The 18,141-nt window shown below is 41.0% G+C and overlaps 1 protein-coding gene across 3 annotated transcripts in view; it reads right to left on the bottom strand.

Annotated features, from left to right (window-relative positions):
* dlc1 (DLC1 Rho GTPase activating protein) overlaps positions 1-18,141 on the bottom strand; it is a 447,394-nt gene that overhangs the window by 3,771 nt on the left and 425,482 nt on the right. For all 3 annotated transcript variants that reach the window (XM_059989261.1, XM_059989260.1, XM_059989262.1), the window contains 9 exons: positions 15,766-17,186; positions 14,162-14,341; positions 10,843-11,002; positions 9,287-9,485; positions 6,773-6,986; positions 5,327-5,441; positions 3,751-3,972; positions 2,489-2,706; positions 1,227-1,403 (listed from right to left, as the gene is read on the bottom strand). In XM_059989261.1, coding sequence (XP_059845244.1) covers positions 1,227-1,403; positions 2,489-2,706; positions 3,751-3,972; positions 5,327-5,441; positions 6,773-6,986; positions 9,287-9,485; positions 10,843-11,002; positions 14,162-14,341; positions 15,766-17,186 — 2,906 coding nt within the window. The remainder of the gene's footprint in view (positions 1-1,226; positions 1,404-2,488; positions 2,707-3,750; positions 3,973-5,326; positions 5,442-6,772; positions 6,987-9,286; positions 9,486-10,842; positions 11,003-14,161; positions 14,342-15,765; positions 17,187-18,141) is intronic.

The raw sequence follows: 18,141 nt of genomic DNA on the forward strand, positions 1-18,141 counted from the left end.
ATTCAGGAACAGCTTCGTATCTCTGCCATCAGAATTCTGAATGAATACTGAACCCATGAACACTACCTCACTACGTTTTTTATTTCTATTTTTGCACTACTTATTTAACTATTTCACACACACACACACACATAAATAATAATAAAAAAGGTGAATTAAGGCATTTAAGTACGTATCTATATATATACATACATAATTAAATGTAATTCATGTTTTTTCTATTATCATGTATTGCAATGTACTGCTGCCACATGACAACAAATTTCACAACAGATGCCAGTGACTTAAACCTGTTTCTGATTTTGATTCGGATTAGCTATCAGATTTAGTAATGAAGTGAGGTGAGGGTCTCTCTCGGTCAGAGTCGACCACGGATATTGCGTTCTAGCTGTCTAGATATGTGAACCTGGGTAGTACGATATGGAGAGCAAGCTGTTGTCCATGTAGCGAGCTCCCTCTCTCTATGCAACTGATGAACCAAAAGGAACAGTAAAGACTGATACAGTTTGGTACTAGCAGCATCACAAGAGTTGCCAGTCAGTATTGAACTCAATATAGGACTGCCTTAGCGACTCCAGCTCTGGAGTTTACTCCCAAAGCCTCCTCCCCCACGAGTGGGTATACAAGAGGTTTGAGATCAGAGTTTCCCTTCTAGGTGAGCTGCCAACCATGACTGACAAGCCCTATCTGCCTAAGGTAACTGGTTTTAAGGCACCAGTGATCTGCCTTTGCCCCTTCTCCTGTCAGTAGAAATGATTCCGCTGGGCTTAGTAGCCAAGCCACATGTGAAGGCCAGGAGCTGGACTTGGTTGTCAGAGGCTACTTGAGATGCACGTCATTGGGAGCATTTAATAGATAGTGGGAGCTTGTCCCCATTACCACCCCTGTGTATAACAACCTTGGTAATAAACCCTGGGAATCTCTACTCTGTGGATAGTCCAATAACTTTCCATTAAACCATTTTGAAAACTGTTGCTGTTGTTGCATAAAGTTTAGTACTCAAATAAAATTGCTTTCTGGACTAAATAGACTACAAACCTGGGACATTACAATTTGTATATTTCAATAACTTTGCATTCATATATGTTACCAATCAAGCTTCTTAACACTTGGTTCACATATACTAAATGTCTTGATGGATGCAACAATGCACCAAAGCAGGCTAACGTTAGGAAATACACCACCACATTACTAGATAGAATTCTGAAAAAAGACCAAGTTAATACCTTGTGTCTATCCTGCACAAGTAGGTGAGCTTAGACTTCCCTGACCCGCAGGGCTCTATTAGATATCGTGAGGTAAGGGCATTAGCTCGGACTCCTCCAACCACCGGTGTTCCATTGTGCTCTACCGACGTGGCCACCAGTGCACAGCTGCCCCTTGGCAAATTTGTCTTCCAGGTCCTGAAAAAAAAACAATTGAATAGATTCAAATGCATATTCTTCAATAACAGTGCAAAGGCCATAAGATATAGAAGCTGAATTAGTCCATTCAGCCATTTTTCTGCTCTGCCGTTCAATCTTGGCTGATTCTTTTCAACCCCATTCTCCTGCCTTTTCCCTGTAGCCCTTAACCCTTTATTACCAATCAACAACTTGCCAACTTTTGCTTAAAATACACCCGGAGTCTTGGCCTCCACTGCTCTCTGTGGCAATGGATTCCACAGATTCACCACCCTCCCGCTGAAGCAATTTCTCTTCATCCTGGTGTTAAAGGGTCATCCCTCTATTCTATGAGATGACCCTTTAGTTCTAGACTCTCTAAACCCTTAGATTCTGGACTCTTCTACTAATGGAAATATAGTACCTCTCTATCCAGACCTTTCAGTATCTGGTAGGTTTTAATGAGATCCCCACCCCCCCCCCCATCCTTCCAAACTCCATTGAGTATAGGCCCAGAGACGTCAAACGTGCCTCATTGATTAAGCCTTTCATTCCTGGGATCTTTTGTGTGAACCTGCCCTGAACCCTCTCTAGGGCCAGACATCCTCTCTCAGCTATGGGGCCCAAAATTGCTCTCAATATTTCAAATTAGTAAATGGGAAAAACAAATATTCAGGGGACTGTGATTTTACAAGCTATTCCCCCTCCCCACCCTCCCCCACCACTTCGTTTTCACTCCTGAAAGAAATAACTCGCTCAGAAGCACAGCACTGAGTTACATATTCTTCATACGAGCTCTGGGGGGTGATCCAGTCGTGTGCAGCAGAACAGTTTATCCACTTGCTGGCCTTTCATTCAGTATTGTTTTCTGGGTTAGGGAATGTGGGGACAGAGTCCAGTTGAAGTGGACCTATTACTACCTGTCCCTAAGCCACTGCTGCTAGTCATTAGCTAACTCAGATGCTTCAAGGATCAGGAATGGTAGTTTCCTGTTTTGTATAGGGTGAAGCTTTCTAAACAATACTTTTAATGCAGGACCACACTGGCTTATCTAATTCCACTTTGCTCCCTACAGATGATATCTAGAGGAGTATGGAAATATTTACCTTATGAGCACGTAGTCTCGAGTTGGGTGTGGGGCCATGCTGCTTTGAACGTAGTGATAGATGTCTGTTTGACTATTCAAATTCTCAATGACCTTCGAACTAAGTAGATCATCATCCCAGAGATGGCGGTCTCGCAGTATCCGCCAGAGAACATCTTCTGGGGCAACAGGAACTTCAACAGAAGCCTTCCACAGTTTCAGGGGTGGGCCATCACAAACCTGGTCAAAGAAAATTACATTGTGATCATTTGGTTTTTCACCACTGAAGATGGCGTGGCAGTTGTTTAATAATTTATTTAGAGGGAAAGCGTAGAATAGGTCCTTTGAGCCATACCGCCAGCATCCGCAATTTAACCTCACCTAATCATGGGACAACTTACAATAACCAATCAACCTACTAACCGGTATGTCTTGGACTGTGGGAGGGACCATAGCACCTGGAGGAAACTCAAGCATTCCATGGGGAGGATGTACAAACTCCTTACAGAGGACGCTGGGATTGAATTCCAAACTCCGATGGCCTGAACTGATAATTGCGTCATGCTGTCCTCTATGCTACAGTGGCACCCCAGTGATGTGCTTATGTATAGACACAGCTGCTACGCATAACTTCACTGAAATTCAATGGAAACCAGCAAAATTCCCACGGAAAGTAAGAGGAAGAGGGCTGATGGAAGTGTTCACTGCCAGGAATTGGCCACTTCCAGGAATTTTCCTCTATGTCAGTTGTAAGAGGCTTGGGCCAATGCAGGGATTCTGTTAATTGGAAGTCCTATTTCTACACATTACTGGGCACCTCACAAAAATTGTGGATATATCAAGGATCATTAAATGTACACCACTCGTAGGGATGATTTGGCCCCACTGGTGTAAAAAAAAAAGTGATGAGCTATACAGGTTCTGCCACTTAAGGCTGATTGCTGACAATAATGGCCACTGCTGAAGTGGACGGGGAGACAGTAGTCTAAGTTTCCCCAGGAGATGAGCAGCAAGGTTGGCCCCAATTGGTACTTGTAGCCACTAATTCTATGAGACTGGCAACTGCTTTGCCATTGATGTACAAATAGCAGTGGGGATCAGTACTGAAGCAGGAGTAATACTGCTGACTTGCACTTTGGAACTTTTCCATGCGAACTTGTGGATCCATCTTCCATTTCTAGGTAGGTATGGATAATTTACCTTCAGAATGCAATCTCTTCACTTTTACTGTACATGCACTGGCATGATTTATTGCTGAGGGTGACTGTAAACAATGGGAAGTACCTTTTTGTAGGCTAGCTCTGCTGACTCTGACGTTGAACAATTGACCCAGCCTTTGAACTTGTCCTTGGCTTCCTTCAGCAGAGAATGCATGTGATTCTGCAGATGAGCTCGGTAGTCAGAAGTTTCACCATTGCTGGTTTGGCCCAGTTGCTCCAAGCTGACTGGCTGCAAATCTTGCTCCATGTAAGAGTTACGGCACTGGCTCATCATTTCCTCTGGAATCTAGGGAATAAAATATTGCCAAGGTTATTATACATCTAACAAATATATTTTCTCCTGTATTGTTTCCCTTTCAATTTGGTCATTAGTAGTTACCTGTAAGCTTACAGTGTTTACAATTAGGTACAGCTTTTTATCGGAGCAGAATCAAATTTGTCAAAGTCCAAAATTATGTTTTCATTTGTCCATTATATTGTGTATAAGCTCATCTTCTTCAGAAGGAAGAATTTGAATTTAAACACAGAAGAATGGGGAAATGAAAACCAAAGACAATGGTATTTAACTGAATAAAGATAATGCCTTTCTAATATCTGATATGGTGAAATATTTCAGTCTTGTTGATTCCTAATAAATGATGTTTCATATGGGACCTCACTGACCCCTAGAGGCCCACGACAGATCTTGGAAAACCCTCTCTATACCGTATGCCATGGAGAAATGAAAGGGGGTGAGGGGAGGTGGGGAAGGGGATAAGTGGGCCTTTTTTCTTTGCATGTGGCATGCATAAAGTGAAATTGCACCTACTGCAGCCCTTTCCCCAGTCTCATCAGAGGGAAGGTAACTGTGGGAGGGGGGCTGCGAACAAACCCAATAGCTTCTTTGCCAGCAGCTCCTCTCCAATGTACTACTGCCCCTCTGGATCGAGCACGCAGAATGAAGAACAAATCAGGTGTGGAAAATCATTCTGGATTGACTTTGCCAAACAGGCTGCATTTTAGCATCTTCGTTTGTGGTCCATTTGCATCCAAACTCAATTCCATTGTCCAGTGGAGTTGGATTTTAGATTTCTTAAACTCGGTTCTGCTGAAGACAGCACTGCTATAGTGCATTTTCAACAGTACTGATCCAGGCTCTGAAACTGACCTCTTTTACAATAATGGTGAACTCCAGATCTCTCAATCGACCTTGTCATTGCACTTACACTTTATTTGTCCACTTGCACTGCACTTTCACAGTAACATTCAGCATCCTCTTTTTATTCCCTTTGTACTATCTCCATTATGGAATGATCCATCTGGCTAGCATGTAAACAAAGACTTTTCATTACATCTCAGTGATAGTATAGTGGGAACCGACCCGAGATAAACAATTAGTTTATAATAAACCATTCGCTAAATTACAAATTTGCCATCTACCAGCTTGTACTCCTTCCCCTCCCCTCACCTTCACCTTACTTTGACTTCTACCCTCTTCCAAGCCTCGGCCCTGGCCCAAAATGTCGATCGTTTATTCCTCTCCGTAGATGCTGGCTGACCTGTTGAGTTTCTCCATTGTCTTGTGTGCGTTACAGTAAATTACCAATCACCAGTTTCAAGGCCGTCTGGGATAAAACCAAAGAAACACAAACACAGCACACCTTGAAAAGTTTCTTGCACTCGGCGATCATGTGGGCTAGACCCTGAGTGGCAGCCAGGTTTTCATTCAGGTCCTTCTGGTCGGGTTTGCCCAAGCTTTGCTTCCGCTGGATCACTCTAGGTTCAAAGGGGACAAGTATCTCATTAATATGTAATGACCTGTGAACAAAAGCACAGACACCTAGGTGCCAGCACAGGTATTTGTAGGATCGGACAAAAGAATCATTAAACAGCAGCAAACCTTGTAAACTTGCATAAGGATCACCGAACAGGGCACTTGATTTATGGCACAAAGTTACTCACATGGGAGTAAAAATTCTTACACTTGAGCAACCCCGCAGCAATTTGTCTCTGCTTTAGTGGCTGTCCTGAAATGGGACGCCTCCGTTTAAATTAGTTAGCAGACTGCATGCCAAGGTCAAGCTCCTTTTTTAAATTAGTGTCTCTGAGAGGATCGTGGAGTGTGGGGACAGCGCTTAAACTGTCACTCTGGGACAGGTCCTTATCAGTCTCACTCACTGATGAATGACAACTTTACACAATAGGCCCACACAACAAATAATTAGGAAGGTCATCATGAAGGAGGCAATTTCGTATCGGCACTGTTTTGGTTTGGGAGTCTGGCAGCAGTTTTGTGTGTTTATATAAAAGAAGGGGTGAATTTTTCCCAGTGGTGCTGGTTTTCTGAGTTTTTTTAAAGTTTTGTTGAAGTTACTGTCACAGCTGGGTGAGCCCCTGCAAACCCTGTGCAAGTATTCCTTACCTTCTTCCCCCCCCCCCCCCACCTCCTCGTGTTACTGATCTCAGCTGCTCTCTGTACATGTGTAGGTGTCAACATAACCAGGCTTGTTTTTACTTCTACTCTTACTTTTTTCATCCAAGAAATAAACTTTTACCCAACTGGATAAAATCAAGATCCACCCCAATGATCTCGTTTCTAATGTCTATACAATTGATCATCCTTTGTGTAACTAAACCCTCCACCTAATGTAAACTCTGTGTATATGAGTGCATATCCTCCCCAGGTTACAAATTACAATTTATGTACAGCCCATACATACGACCAAGCATTTGGGAGTCTAATGGGATGGGTTTGCTGGTTGCTGTGGCACTATTCGGGAACTCGGTTCCTGGCAATAAACGAATGATCAAGTTAAGCATCTTTGTTTAAACGCACATTGACCTTGGTTGGCCAAAATCGATTTAAACACATTGCCATGAGACCACATTATCAACTTGCCAAGTGTTTGGCTTATGAACAGGTGAAGGATTCTGTTGCTCCCTAGGTACTGGGTAATTATTTGTGGATGCCTGTCAGCATGCACATGTTAGCAGTCTTCCCATAAATTTGTGGAAGTACTTCACTACGTTAATGTCTAAAAATCTGCAAAAAATGTAATATTAAAACAAAACAAAGACAACTTCTACACCTATCAAGAGATCAGTACCTTGGGGAGGAATTTTCTCTCTTGAGCGTGTTCAGATGGAAGAGTGAAGGGGCCAGGCACACTGCGAGGTTTGTAGGTGTCATCTGGTTTTCTTCGACCACGGCTGCAACATCACTGAGGAAATACAGGAGGGTCTGCAAAGCCTCTCGGTTCTCATCAGGCAGCAGCATGATGCCAGCCTGGATTGCCTGGAGACGCTGATCCTTTGGGACATCTGCAGCACAAAATACATGTTTTCAAAGGCAATGTCCGCTTTTCAAACTGGATGCAGTTAAAGTGCGACTGCAAGCAAAGGCTGGCACTATATGGAACACTCTGCAGTGCTGTTTCCGAGTGCTTCATGAACAATATGGAACACTCTGCAGTGCTGTTTCCGAGTGCTTCATGAACAATGACAACCGTTAGTGTCCAGAATTACTAGTAAGCACAAAGAGCTGCTCCAAGCTACTGAGTTGTATCAAACATTTTTAAGATTTAATATTATTTAATGTCATTTCCTGTATACAAGTATAATGGAGTACAAAATTCTGGATCCAATGCAGCACAAAAAAACTTAAAAGATACAAAACACAATAATAATAATTTAAAAAGACACAATAAATATGAATACACAAGTGACTTACAGAAAGACCATTATATGAAATACCCAGCCACATTAGCAGTGAAACCTTTCCCAGGGCGTTACGTATACATATATTGATTGTATGCCCATAAAGTGACACTAGGCATAGGAACGTGATTGACAGGAAAAGATAAAGTAGTGGTGTGAAAGAAAGGCTGGTGGATAGAAATGAAGATGAAAATGGATGCAGGTGATCTCTTCTCATACCACTTGCAATTTAAGTGGTAAGCTTCCACAACAATAACCATTAATGTACCCCGAACTTGTCCCAAGCACAGTGGCTTGAAGTGGGAAAAGATTCTGATGCCTGCTCCATTCTAATGAGTTCACGTCAGTCAGGCCACTGAAAAGCGCAGGCAAGATAAATGGCTTTTAAACCTTAGGGCCAGAGGATCAGGCAATAAATGCTGCCCCTGTTCTGGGTCCCGACTTGACAACTGAGAGGAGCAAGGGAATACTGGAAGAGGAGATAAGAAGTTTTTCTAGAAATTAAGTCCATTTTTAACTCAAGTCACAACAGTGCACGTAAAAAACCTCGGCCTAAATTCAGTTTAATTGATCCTGTAAAGAACGAGTCAGCTTCCTTTTGTTGGCCTGAAGTGCATGGCTAGTTGATGTTTTTAATATAAGGCTGACGGTGATGAAACACGTAATGATTGAAGGGCCTATATAGGGTTATTTTGTTTGCCTAGTGCATTGCGTAAAACTGAAAGTACACGCAAGCTGCTTCAGAAAGAAAGCTTTAACAAAATCCTTCTGTGGGCACATACATCACTATAAAAATATACACTGTCCTCAAAATACACATCATTTTCAAAATATCCATCACCTCAAAATAAAGTCAACATATTTACTCAAAATAAAAAGGAAGTCTGTGTGCATAACATAGCGTAGCGGTTAGCACAATGCTTTACAGCGCCAGCTGTAAGATCGGGGTTCAATTCTGTAAGGAGTTAGTACATTCTCCCCGTGACCACATGAATTTCCTCCATGTGCTCCAGTTTCCTCCAACAGTCCAAAGACGCATGGATTGTGGTCATGCCATGTTTGCGCCTGAAACATGGCTACACTTGCCAGCCCCCAGGACAATCCCAGAACTTTGTAATTAAATTGTTTACAAATCACAGTTTCCAAATACTCAAATATTATTAACAACTGGCAAACTTTGGGTAATTTCATAAATACCAGTATAGCTTTTATTTTAAATTTCCTGGTTCAAAAGTAGAAAAATGGCAAAGCAAATTGTAATTCATTGTGTCATTTGTCACTGGTTCATGACATAATTGCGGTGAAAATGAAACACGGCCTCTTCACTTCTCCAAAGAAAACAGCTACAATGACAGATAGTGGCCCCAGACTTCCGCTAGACACAGGCACAGTTTGAAAGGTCATGAGGAGGTCTTGTCATTTAAAGGTTAACTCTGGACCTGGGCACCCTCCGTCAACGGTGCCTGCAAATTTTGTCAAAAATAGGCGCATTAAGAATGGGGCAGGGGGCGGTAGGGAGTGGTGAGTTGGAAAGAATGTATTCTCCCTTACCTCATGAAGTTGTCTTTTATCTTACTCCACGAATAAGTAAATACCATAAAAACACTACACATAAGATAAATATTTTTCAGAGATCCTGGCTGTCTATTGCACACAATATTCCAAGGAAAGAACATGCCGTCAAACAATAACATTGGGAAATATAAGCCATTATGTTGAAGGGCTTGAAAAGAGGGAGCTTATGAGAAGATCTATAGATGCTTGGAGCCAAATATCCTGCAACATTAGTATCTCTGCATCCTGGCAAAAAATCTACTGAAGGTCATCGAACAGAGATGAACATAGTTGGGGGCACTCAGATCTGAAAGTTTCTGCCAGGCTGCAAACTTTGATTAGTTACTTACACTGGTAGATTTGAAGGAAGGTTTCTGACAGTTTGCTGGTCATCAGTGGCTCTGGCAGGTCTCTGAAGTACTGCTTAAGCATATCTGCCACATCATAGGCAGACTGACCTTCGTAGTTTACACCATCTGTGCAAGTCTCATTCATCTGTCGCAAGGCTTGGATTCGTGACTTTACTCCAGACTTCCGGAATAATCCAACCTGTTTATTAAAAGCGTGGAAGAAAATCTTGTAAAGGTTGGTCTTCATCAATATCAGGTAAATAGTCTGTCACTGGTTTGTATGCTCTCCTTGTGACTTTGTGGGTTTCCTCCCACATACCCCACAAAATGTACGATGAGGGTTAGTAATTTGTGCCAATGCTATGTTTGTGCTGGAAGCATAGCAACTATTTTGATTGTGATGCAAATGATGCATTTCGCTGCAAGTTTCGATGTTTTGATATACATGTGACATATAAGGCTAATGTTTTCTATAACCGTCAGAAGTCTAACACGACTACTTTTTCATTCTCAAATATACTTTAAAGTCCACAACATAAGATTCCATCTAATTAAAAAGAACAATCAAATTATTTTTTAGTTTGGAAAGGCAACAGGTAGATAAAATGCGAGACTTAAGGGATGTTGGTGTTCATTAACTGGGGCATAAAGGACAGGGAAGTTTTGGTACAAATTTTATTAAACTTTGGTTGGGCTACTGCAGAATATTGTTAGCAATGCTGCTCATCACAGCTTAGAAAGAGTATGATTCTACTGGACAGGGTGTACAGGATGGTGCCTGGGGTGGAGTATTTCAGTTACAAGGAAGAATGGATAAAGTGAACTGGTTTTCTATGGAGTAGTGGAGGCTGACAAGGGAATTTGATAGCAGAATACAAATTTATGAGGGACATGGATAAGGTATAGAGTAAGAAACTCTTCCCCATTTGCAGAGGTGTTTAAAGCCAGAGGGCATAGATATAAGGAAAAGAGTAAGGGGATCGGAGGAAGATACTTGACGCAGAGGATGGTTGAAGTCCGGAACACACTGTCCGAGTGGGTGGTGGAGCCAGGTACATACACAATGTTTAAGAAGCCCCTGAATCACCAAGACATAGCAGGCCATGGGCAAGTGCCATTCAGTTGGATGAGTAAAGAGTCATAGAGATGTACAATGTGGAAACAAGCCCTTTGGCCCATTGAGTCTGCCCTACAAACGACCACCTATTTACACTCATACTACATTAATCCCTTGTTTTATTATCTCCACATTTCATCATTCCTCCTAGATTCTATCACACATCAGCGGCAATTTGCAATGTCCAATTAACCTGCTAAACTACATGTGCTTAGGATATGAGAAGAAACCAGAGCACCTAGAGAAAACCCTGCACAGACTGACGGATATTAGGTACCTCCTGATCAGAATGGACAAGGTGGTCCAAAGAACTTGCTTCTGTGCTGTGTGACTGGCAGCAACAAATCAGCTTTTTATCGGAATTGATTAAAAATCAGTCAGCTTACAAGATGATTGGTAAAACGTCACACTAGTGCAATCTTGGCAGTAAGACACTGACCTGGTCGAGGCAATGGTTGCGGAGGTAACGCATGGCTTGCTGAATACCCTGAGGGAGTGGGTGTCCTGAGCGCTGAACGTTCACCAGCAGCGGAACTCCAAAAACATTCCGGTCCTTGTAGTCTGGAACCTTGATCCTCTTCATAAACTTGGGCACAGCCCTGGAAAACAACATCCGTGAAGCAGTCTGATTATCAATGCCTCCAGCACTGAAGAAGAAGAGAGTTTTAATTACTGAAACAACATCTTCAACAGAAGTAGACCACCAGCCCAGCACCCAACTACCAATCTTTGCTCCAGCATGATTTAATATTTCTTGTATCACAAGTCTACCAATACCTAATCTAAAAGAAGTACCATTTAATATAGCATTTTCTGCCTTTTCTGGAAGGAAGCTCAAAATTTCTGCCGTATACACGAGGGTTTCTTAAATGAACTTCAGCCCCTCAATTGTAAACTGTGACTTGTGATACTAGGTTCTCCAACTAGTAGAAATAGTTTCTCTCTAATCACATTATCAATTCCTCATAAGCATTAGTCAAACCACTCCCTAAACTTATGAAGTCTACCGCTTTGTGTAATCAATAGACAGCTTAATTCTCAGAATTCTAATGTAAAACTGGTGACTCATAGGCTATACTCCTTCCAAAGCCAGTATTTCATTCTTAAGATGCAGTTCTCTAAGCATCTTTATACTTTTTCCTCTTGCTGACTACTTTTAACAATCTCTTCATATTGACCAAACTCATTTGATTACCAGTGCTCCTACTTTTCACTAGTTAGTTAGAAAACTGGTCCATCCTAATATTATTAAATTACATTGAAATCCATCTTCCACAGTTTTGCTTATTTAACAAAACCCACTAACAACTTCTGTAATTTAATGCTTCCATTTACACTGCCACATATCTTTACATCATCAGCCAAATTGTTTATATTGCTTTCCGGCCTATATTCAGTTAATTGGGCCATTGGTTAATTGCCGTAGCCGGTTATTTATGACACCTCTTAAAAAACTCTTCTAGTTGGTAAGAAATAAGCAGTATGACAACTCAGAATCATTTTGTTCACTGTGGTTTCAAGCATTCAGGCTTGGAGATGCCAGAAAGGGCTGGGAGTGAAAATGAAACCATCTCACTATTTTAACAAGTTAGGAACTATGAAGAATTTGAAGGTTTTGACAACTATCTTGAATATTACAATGAAAATGAAGATTTGGAGGAAGCAATCATCAATAGCATTGTATGAAGGCAGTCCACTATCTGCACTGATTTTGTTCAATGCATTACACTGGATGAATTCCTCCATCGATATTTATTAGGAACAATTACACAATTACATAGTAGTATTGATAGTGTTTTAATTTGTTCTGTATTTCTTTTAAATTTGTTACTCAGTTTGTCTTTTTTATACCTTTTAAACTATTTCCATGAAACTTTAGCTAATTGGAGCAGCCACTTAACCGGGCCAAAATGTACTGGTCCTGATTTGTCCCAATTAAACGGAACCCGTTGTAGTTAAAATGGTGAATATTTATAGGCCCAACACAAATCCCTAAAAGATGGCAATAATCATATTCTCTCCATTAGATTATTAATATTATTATTCCTGATCTGCTTGTGCTGCTTTAGCCGGTGTCGTAACCAGATCAATAATTGAGGCTTCAAACTTTAGTGGTTATTTATGAGGGAATTTCAAACATCTCCTGTAAATCCGAAAAGTGACATCCATTGCTATTCTCTAAATATTCATTCAATCTGTTTTTTGAGAAACTGAAACATCAAACAAGCAGAAAGGCCGGGTGACCACACCACCTCTGTGTCCTGAAATCAACAATAGCACTGAGCCTCAGGCAAAAAGAATAAATGATCTTTGTTTGATTTGTATCCAAGGCAAAACGAAACTCAATATCCCACCACCCTCAATGATGCTGCTTTGCGAAACCCTATGCGGAACGGCTAAGCTGACAATGTATGTTTTGTGTAACCAGAACTTGGTTTCTTTCAGTCTCGAGAGGGCCAGAAGGCCCATTGACTTTTACGAGACTTTTGTGAGACAAAGGCGAAAATTCATAGTGTCAATGGGAATGAAAGTACAATGAGGAACAATGCTGAAACATTTATATCTTTTACGTTTCATGCACTCTTTCAACACCAAATACAGCAACAGCTGACTGAGGATATACCATTGTGTTTAAGTGTAAGCAGTGAAATACATATGGAACCCCCAAGAAAAGAAAGAAAGACATTGGGCATCTTTTAGTTATAGATACAAAGTGCTACTGTTGATGAAGAAGCAAGATGACTTGAAGTCATTAATAATTTTTAGAAAAGTTTAGTCAATGAGAGTATTGTTGAGCATCATAAAAAATTACACCAGCACAGGAAAAGCAGTGGGAAACAAGGTTATCATTTTTCGTTGGTCATGAAAAACTGAGTAAGCAATTAACTGGAATAAGATTACTGAAGCACTCGTTGTTAAAGGGAGGGGTCACAATGGTGAGAAAGGGTAGGTTTGGTATCTTTTAAATACGGTATATCCTCCTCTTCATCACCATAGCCTTTAATAACCCCCAATCTCAGATTTAATATGAAATTCTAGTCAAGTGGAAGAAGTGATGCTGGTGGACTTCAGTCTGCTTATCAGCCTGCTAATCCATCAATCGCACAGTGATCCAAGGGAAGATGCAAAACAACAGTTGCCCATTATCATTCTGGCTTCTTGTGCAGAGGATGGTGATGATAAAAGTGTGATCACAAGTGTCTATTTGTCAGTGTCTATTCCTCTTCAATAGAAGAGCCACTGAAAGATGGGAAAAACACAAATGTTATTTCTGTGGTTTTCCCAGGTTTCTGAGATTCCTGCTGAAGATAAGGAGGGGAAATAGGAGGAGGTTTGCAGAAACTCACTTCTTCACACAGTGTACGATGATCTGACTTTTTAGCAAATACAATGCCAGCAGGATTATAATTGCACAATAATGCGCCTTCCTCTGATCCTGATCACAGAGTCTAATGATAAAAAGTATCGTAGAGATAATTGGTTTACCATGTTAAGATATTTGACATATTCAACCAGTAATTAATGAGATGTATTTATTCTTTAATTTATTTTTTTTACTAAAATAACACAATCAAGAACTAGTTCTGGTGGACATTCATCACTGACGCCCAGTCTCACCCTGTGCTTTTTGCGGCACAAAGCTCGATGTACTGATGACAGATAGACTTTGATAAACAGAAGCTGTCAGATGGCAACAGATGACCACTTAAGAAATCCATCTACAATTTCTCATTTCATCTCTATTAAACGACACTCACCAATTAAATCCATGCTTGTTCGAGGGTGAGTATTTCTCCATCAGCGCAGTTAGCTTCAACAGAGAGAATTTCTGGAGCAGGTTCATTTGTGCAACTGACTGGCTGTTAATCTGCAAAGAGGCTGAATTTAAACTCGGCCTGTGAGATATCTGGAAACTGCCCCATCGTAGTCTCTGTCGCCTGTTTAATTAAATGATAAAGGTAAGTAAATCAAGTATGATGAATTTTGTACGTTTGCAGGCAGGACCTACTAATATAATTATTCATAAGGATAAATAAGATTTCCAAACTATGGAAGTAACATTTTAAAGGCAGTAATGTTATATTTCTGTATTACGTCAGAAACAAAAAAATTACTAAATATTCCAGGCATTGCTAAAAAGCAGATTACTGCAGGAGATAAGTGTTGGGGCTCTGGAACCAAAGCTGCAAAATAGAATTTGGCCTTATTCTCAATATAGTCTTACCGTTATCCATTACTGCTTTTATCACTTTATCTGAAAGTACATTTCTAGACCATGCCTTAAAACTTGTTTATTTTGATTGGGATTAACTACTTCCTTAATCTGCTTTGGAGATCTATACACTGTCCACTAGGAGAGAATAGATACTGACAAAAAAGTACCATTGTTGTGCATCTGGTCAGTCCCATAGTTTAACATTTTGAAAATGCACAATTCCTGAAAATTCTTGATAGTTGCTTTCCAACATATGATCATTATAAATCCCTTATATATGCAATGATAATTTAAACCTCCATTTTGGACTTCCAAAACCTCACCTTCTACCATGATGAAACTCCTGGTCTCTGATCTTCCTTTGTTTTGCTGTGGTAAGATGCTATGCTGAAGGTTTCAATGAGTTGTCCACCAGTACTCCAGAATCCTTCTGCTGTATAGAACTAACGCTCTTCATTCTTTACACTCACTGATCATTTCTCATCTAAAATCCCATTACGTACCTGCACACTGCCATGTCTCTGACCCCCAAATTTTTAGAAATCAATAGAAAGAGAAAATGCTGGAAATACTCAGCAGGTCCACTACAAGTGAGAAGAGAAACAAAATAAACGCTCAAGGTTGAAGACACCCTGGTTTTCTTCGTACAAATGTAGCTTGACCTGCAGAAGACTTCTAGCAGTTAGTTTTATTTTAGATTTATGGCATTTCAAATTATTGTTGCTGCACCAAGACAAAGAGACAAAACTGTATGCTGACGCATTCTACTTAGCATGCAGAACTAGGTACAAAGCAGGTATGAGAAAAACTGCTGGGGATTTGCTGTTCACAAAACGCTGAAAACAGATATAGTAATAGGAAGGTGGTTTTCACAGATGTGAAAGACTATCACTATAAATATTAACAGAAATACTTTTTTATCTTTTAGCTTAATGAAACATCTCTGTGCTTTGAAAAGAAGGTCCAGTACTTTGCAAATTTAGGGATTCACAGATTGTTTAGGTCTCTCTGTTTTGGGGTTCCTGAAATTGTTGCCCTGTAGGAAGGGAAAATTGTTACTTGCCTAGTGAGACTCCAAAGCTGAGTTTATATTGGATGATGTATCCTCTTGCTTGCCCACTGTTAAGTACAAATAGCTTTACTGACCTGTTTGACCTTGTGAGAGATGCGCCAACACCTGAATCCCTCCTCTCCTGGATCGCAGGCTGCTCCTCTGCATCATTAATGAAGTTCCCAGTGCTATCAATAGCATTAGGTGAGGCCCGGCCATTTTCGATATCCAGGTGTATTTGTTTGGGGGAAGAAGGGCAGGGAGAAATTGAATCCATTGCGGAGTCTGAGTCCCCCTCATCAGAGAGTTTTTCTGACCACTGGTTTACTATCCTTTGTAGTCCATTGACATGGTGTAGAATGTCATCCAGTTCTGGGAAAATGTCCTCCTCGTTCCCTAGATCTGCTAGTTCTCCAGTGCTGGAGTAAAGGTGGGACCCTGGTACATTGTCATAGATACTGAGACGGCTGCCTTGTGAACTACATGAATTCCGCCTCCGTCCAAAGTTGGACTCTTTTGAGCTGTCAGTGCTGCTCTCCCTGGTCAAGCTTCTGTGTCTGTGTCCTTGAAAACTCCCGTGTCGCCAGTTTACAGAAGAGCCGTCAGTGTGGTAGGAGTTACCATTTGAAAGTGCTTTAGGAAAGGTGCCTGGCTTGTGATCCTCAGGAATGTAGAAGATAATGTCCTCTTCCATGCTCTTCTGATTCTTTAGATTTTGCTGTCTGATCTCATTCAGCATTGACTGACTGAAAGGATCAAAGCCCTCTAAATACATTCCACTTCGCTTATTGCAGGAGCCACGGCTGCGAGTCCTGGTGATGGGGCTGGGTGTGCTAACTGCACTACTGGTCTCTGATTGGCTGCTGCTGCTACTGGTTTGCGTAGAATAAGAAACACTCTGATTTTGTGTCATAGAAGCATTGGCATTGTTGCCATTGAGTGTAGATATCTCAACGCAGTTCAGGCGTTTCAATTTTTCCTCATCAATACCTTCTTGGAGCACAGGTCCACTGATGACCAGGCTATTTTTTGAAGAAAGTTTCTTTTTGCTGTGAGAACTTTTAATGCGCAGGCTCTCCATTCTCTTCAAGAAGCTCTTAGCCTTGGATTTTGTGTTCCTTTCAGCTTTTGCACTAAAGGTAAAACTGGAGACATCTGTTGGTGAAGGGAGGTTGCTGAACGAGTCTTCATTTGTAGTAGAGTTCCCTGAGGAAATTACGCTTATCTCAGAATTTGTCCGTTTGGCCTCCACATCCTTCTGCAAGTTTGTGCCGCTGCTCCCCGTGCTACTGGCACTGTGAATCGATGCCACTTCTTGCCGCTCACTTAGATCAGTCAGTACACTTTCATGACTCACTGCATTCTTCAACAAGACTTCATCACTAGAGATGACATTTGTCACCTCTGCCGGTGGGAAAACATCAAACTCTTCTAACCGTGACCATCGTTTGCTGTCCCTCTGGAAAGTCCATCTGCCACTGATAGCACAAGGCTCATCTTCATCTGAATCTTCACTCTGTAAGAAAGCATAAGCTATTAGCTACCAGCACAGGTACATGGATAGGAACTGTTTACGTGTTTATTTCAAGGTACAGCACAGAACATGTCCTTTCAGCCCAATGTGTCACACTGCTCAGCAATCCACCTTTTTAAACCTAACATAATCACAGGACAATTTACAATGAGCAATTAATCTCCTAACTAGTATGGCTTTGCACTGTGGGAGGAAACACACACAGTCACAGGGAGAAGTATAAACTCCTTTAAGACGATGCCGGAATTGAACTCTGAGCACTGACGCCAGGGATATGGGTCAAACACAGGAACTTGGGACTATATTAGATGGCAATCTCGGATGAGCTGGGTGAAAGGATCTGTTTTCTTATGTACACAAATAAGATACACTTCAAATTATAATCACAGACTTAAGGACACATTAATAATTGAAGTGACTTTGTGCAGAGTGATGAATACTTGCTGAAAAATCAAACAGATCCTTTCCCTACATTTCTTATGACTGCATCTTGTTTCCGAACACCTAAACTTGGAATTTCCTGTTTGCTAATGTTGCTTCACAAGACCCATTTAATTCAGAGTGAAATTACAGCAGGTCTCAGAAAACTCCTGTTCCTAAATATCTGTGGAGATAAGACAGTGAATAACTGGTTTTCATTAAAAGAATCTGCATAAAATTGCACACTTATATTTCTGCACCTGAATGGTCAACTGTGCAGTCCCAGGATTCTTGTTTTATGCTGGTATTGTAAGTTATATTTGCATCTGTGATGAGTAAATGAGGTTATTTGCTGAAGCCTATATTATTGATAGGAAACTTAACATTTTTACTTCTGATGTTAGCCATACTTCTGACAAATAGTGAAAAGATATTTGTCATCGCTAATGAATGCCAATTAGAGGACATGTATTGGGTGCTGTTTCACGAAACAGGCAAGACCTTTCTAATGGGTATC

This window comes from Hypanus sabinus, chromosome 14 (assembly GCF_030144855.1).
Source record: "Hypanus sabinus isolate sHypSab1 chromosome 14, sHypSab1.hap1, whole genome shotgun sequence".
Classification (NCBI taxonomy): Eukaryota; Metazoa; Chordata; class Chondrichthyes; order Myliobatiformes; family Dasyatidae; genus Hypanus; species Hypanus sabinus.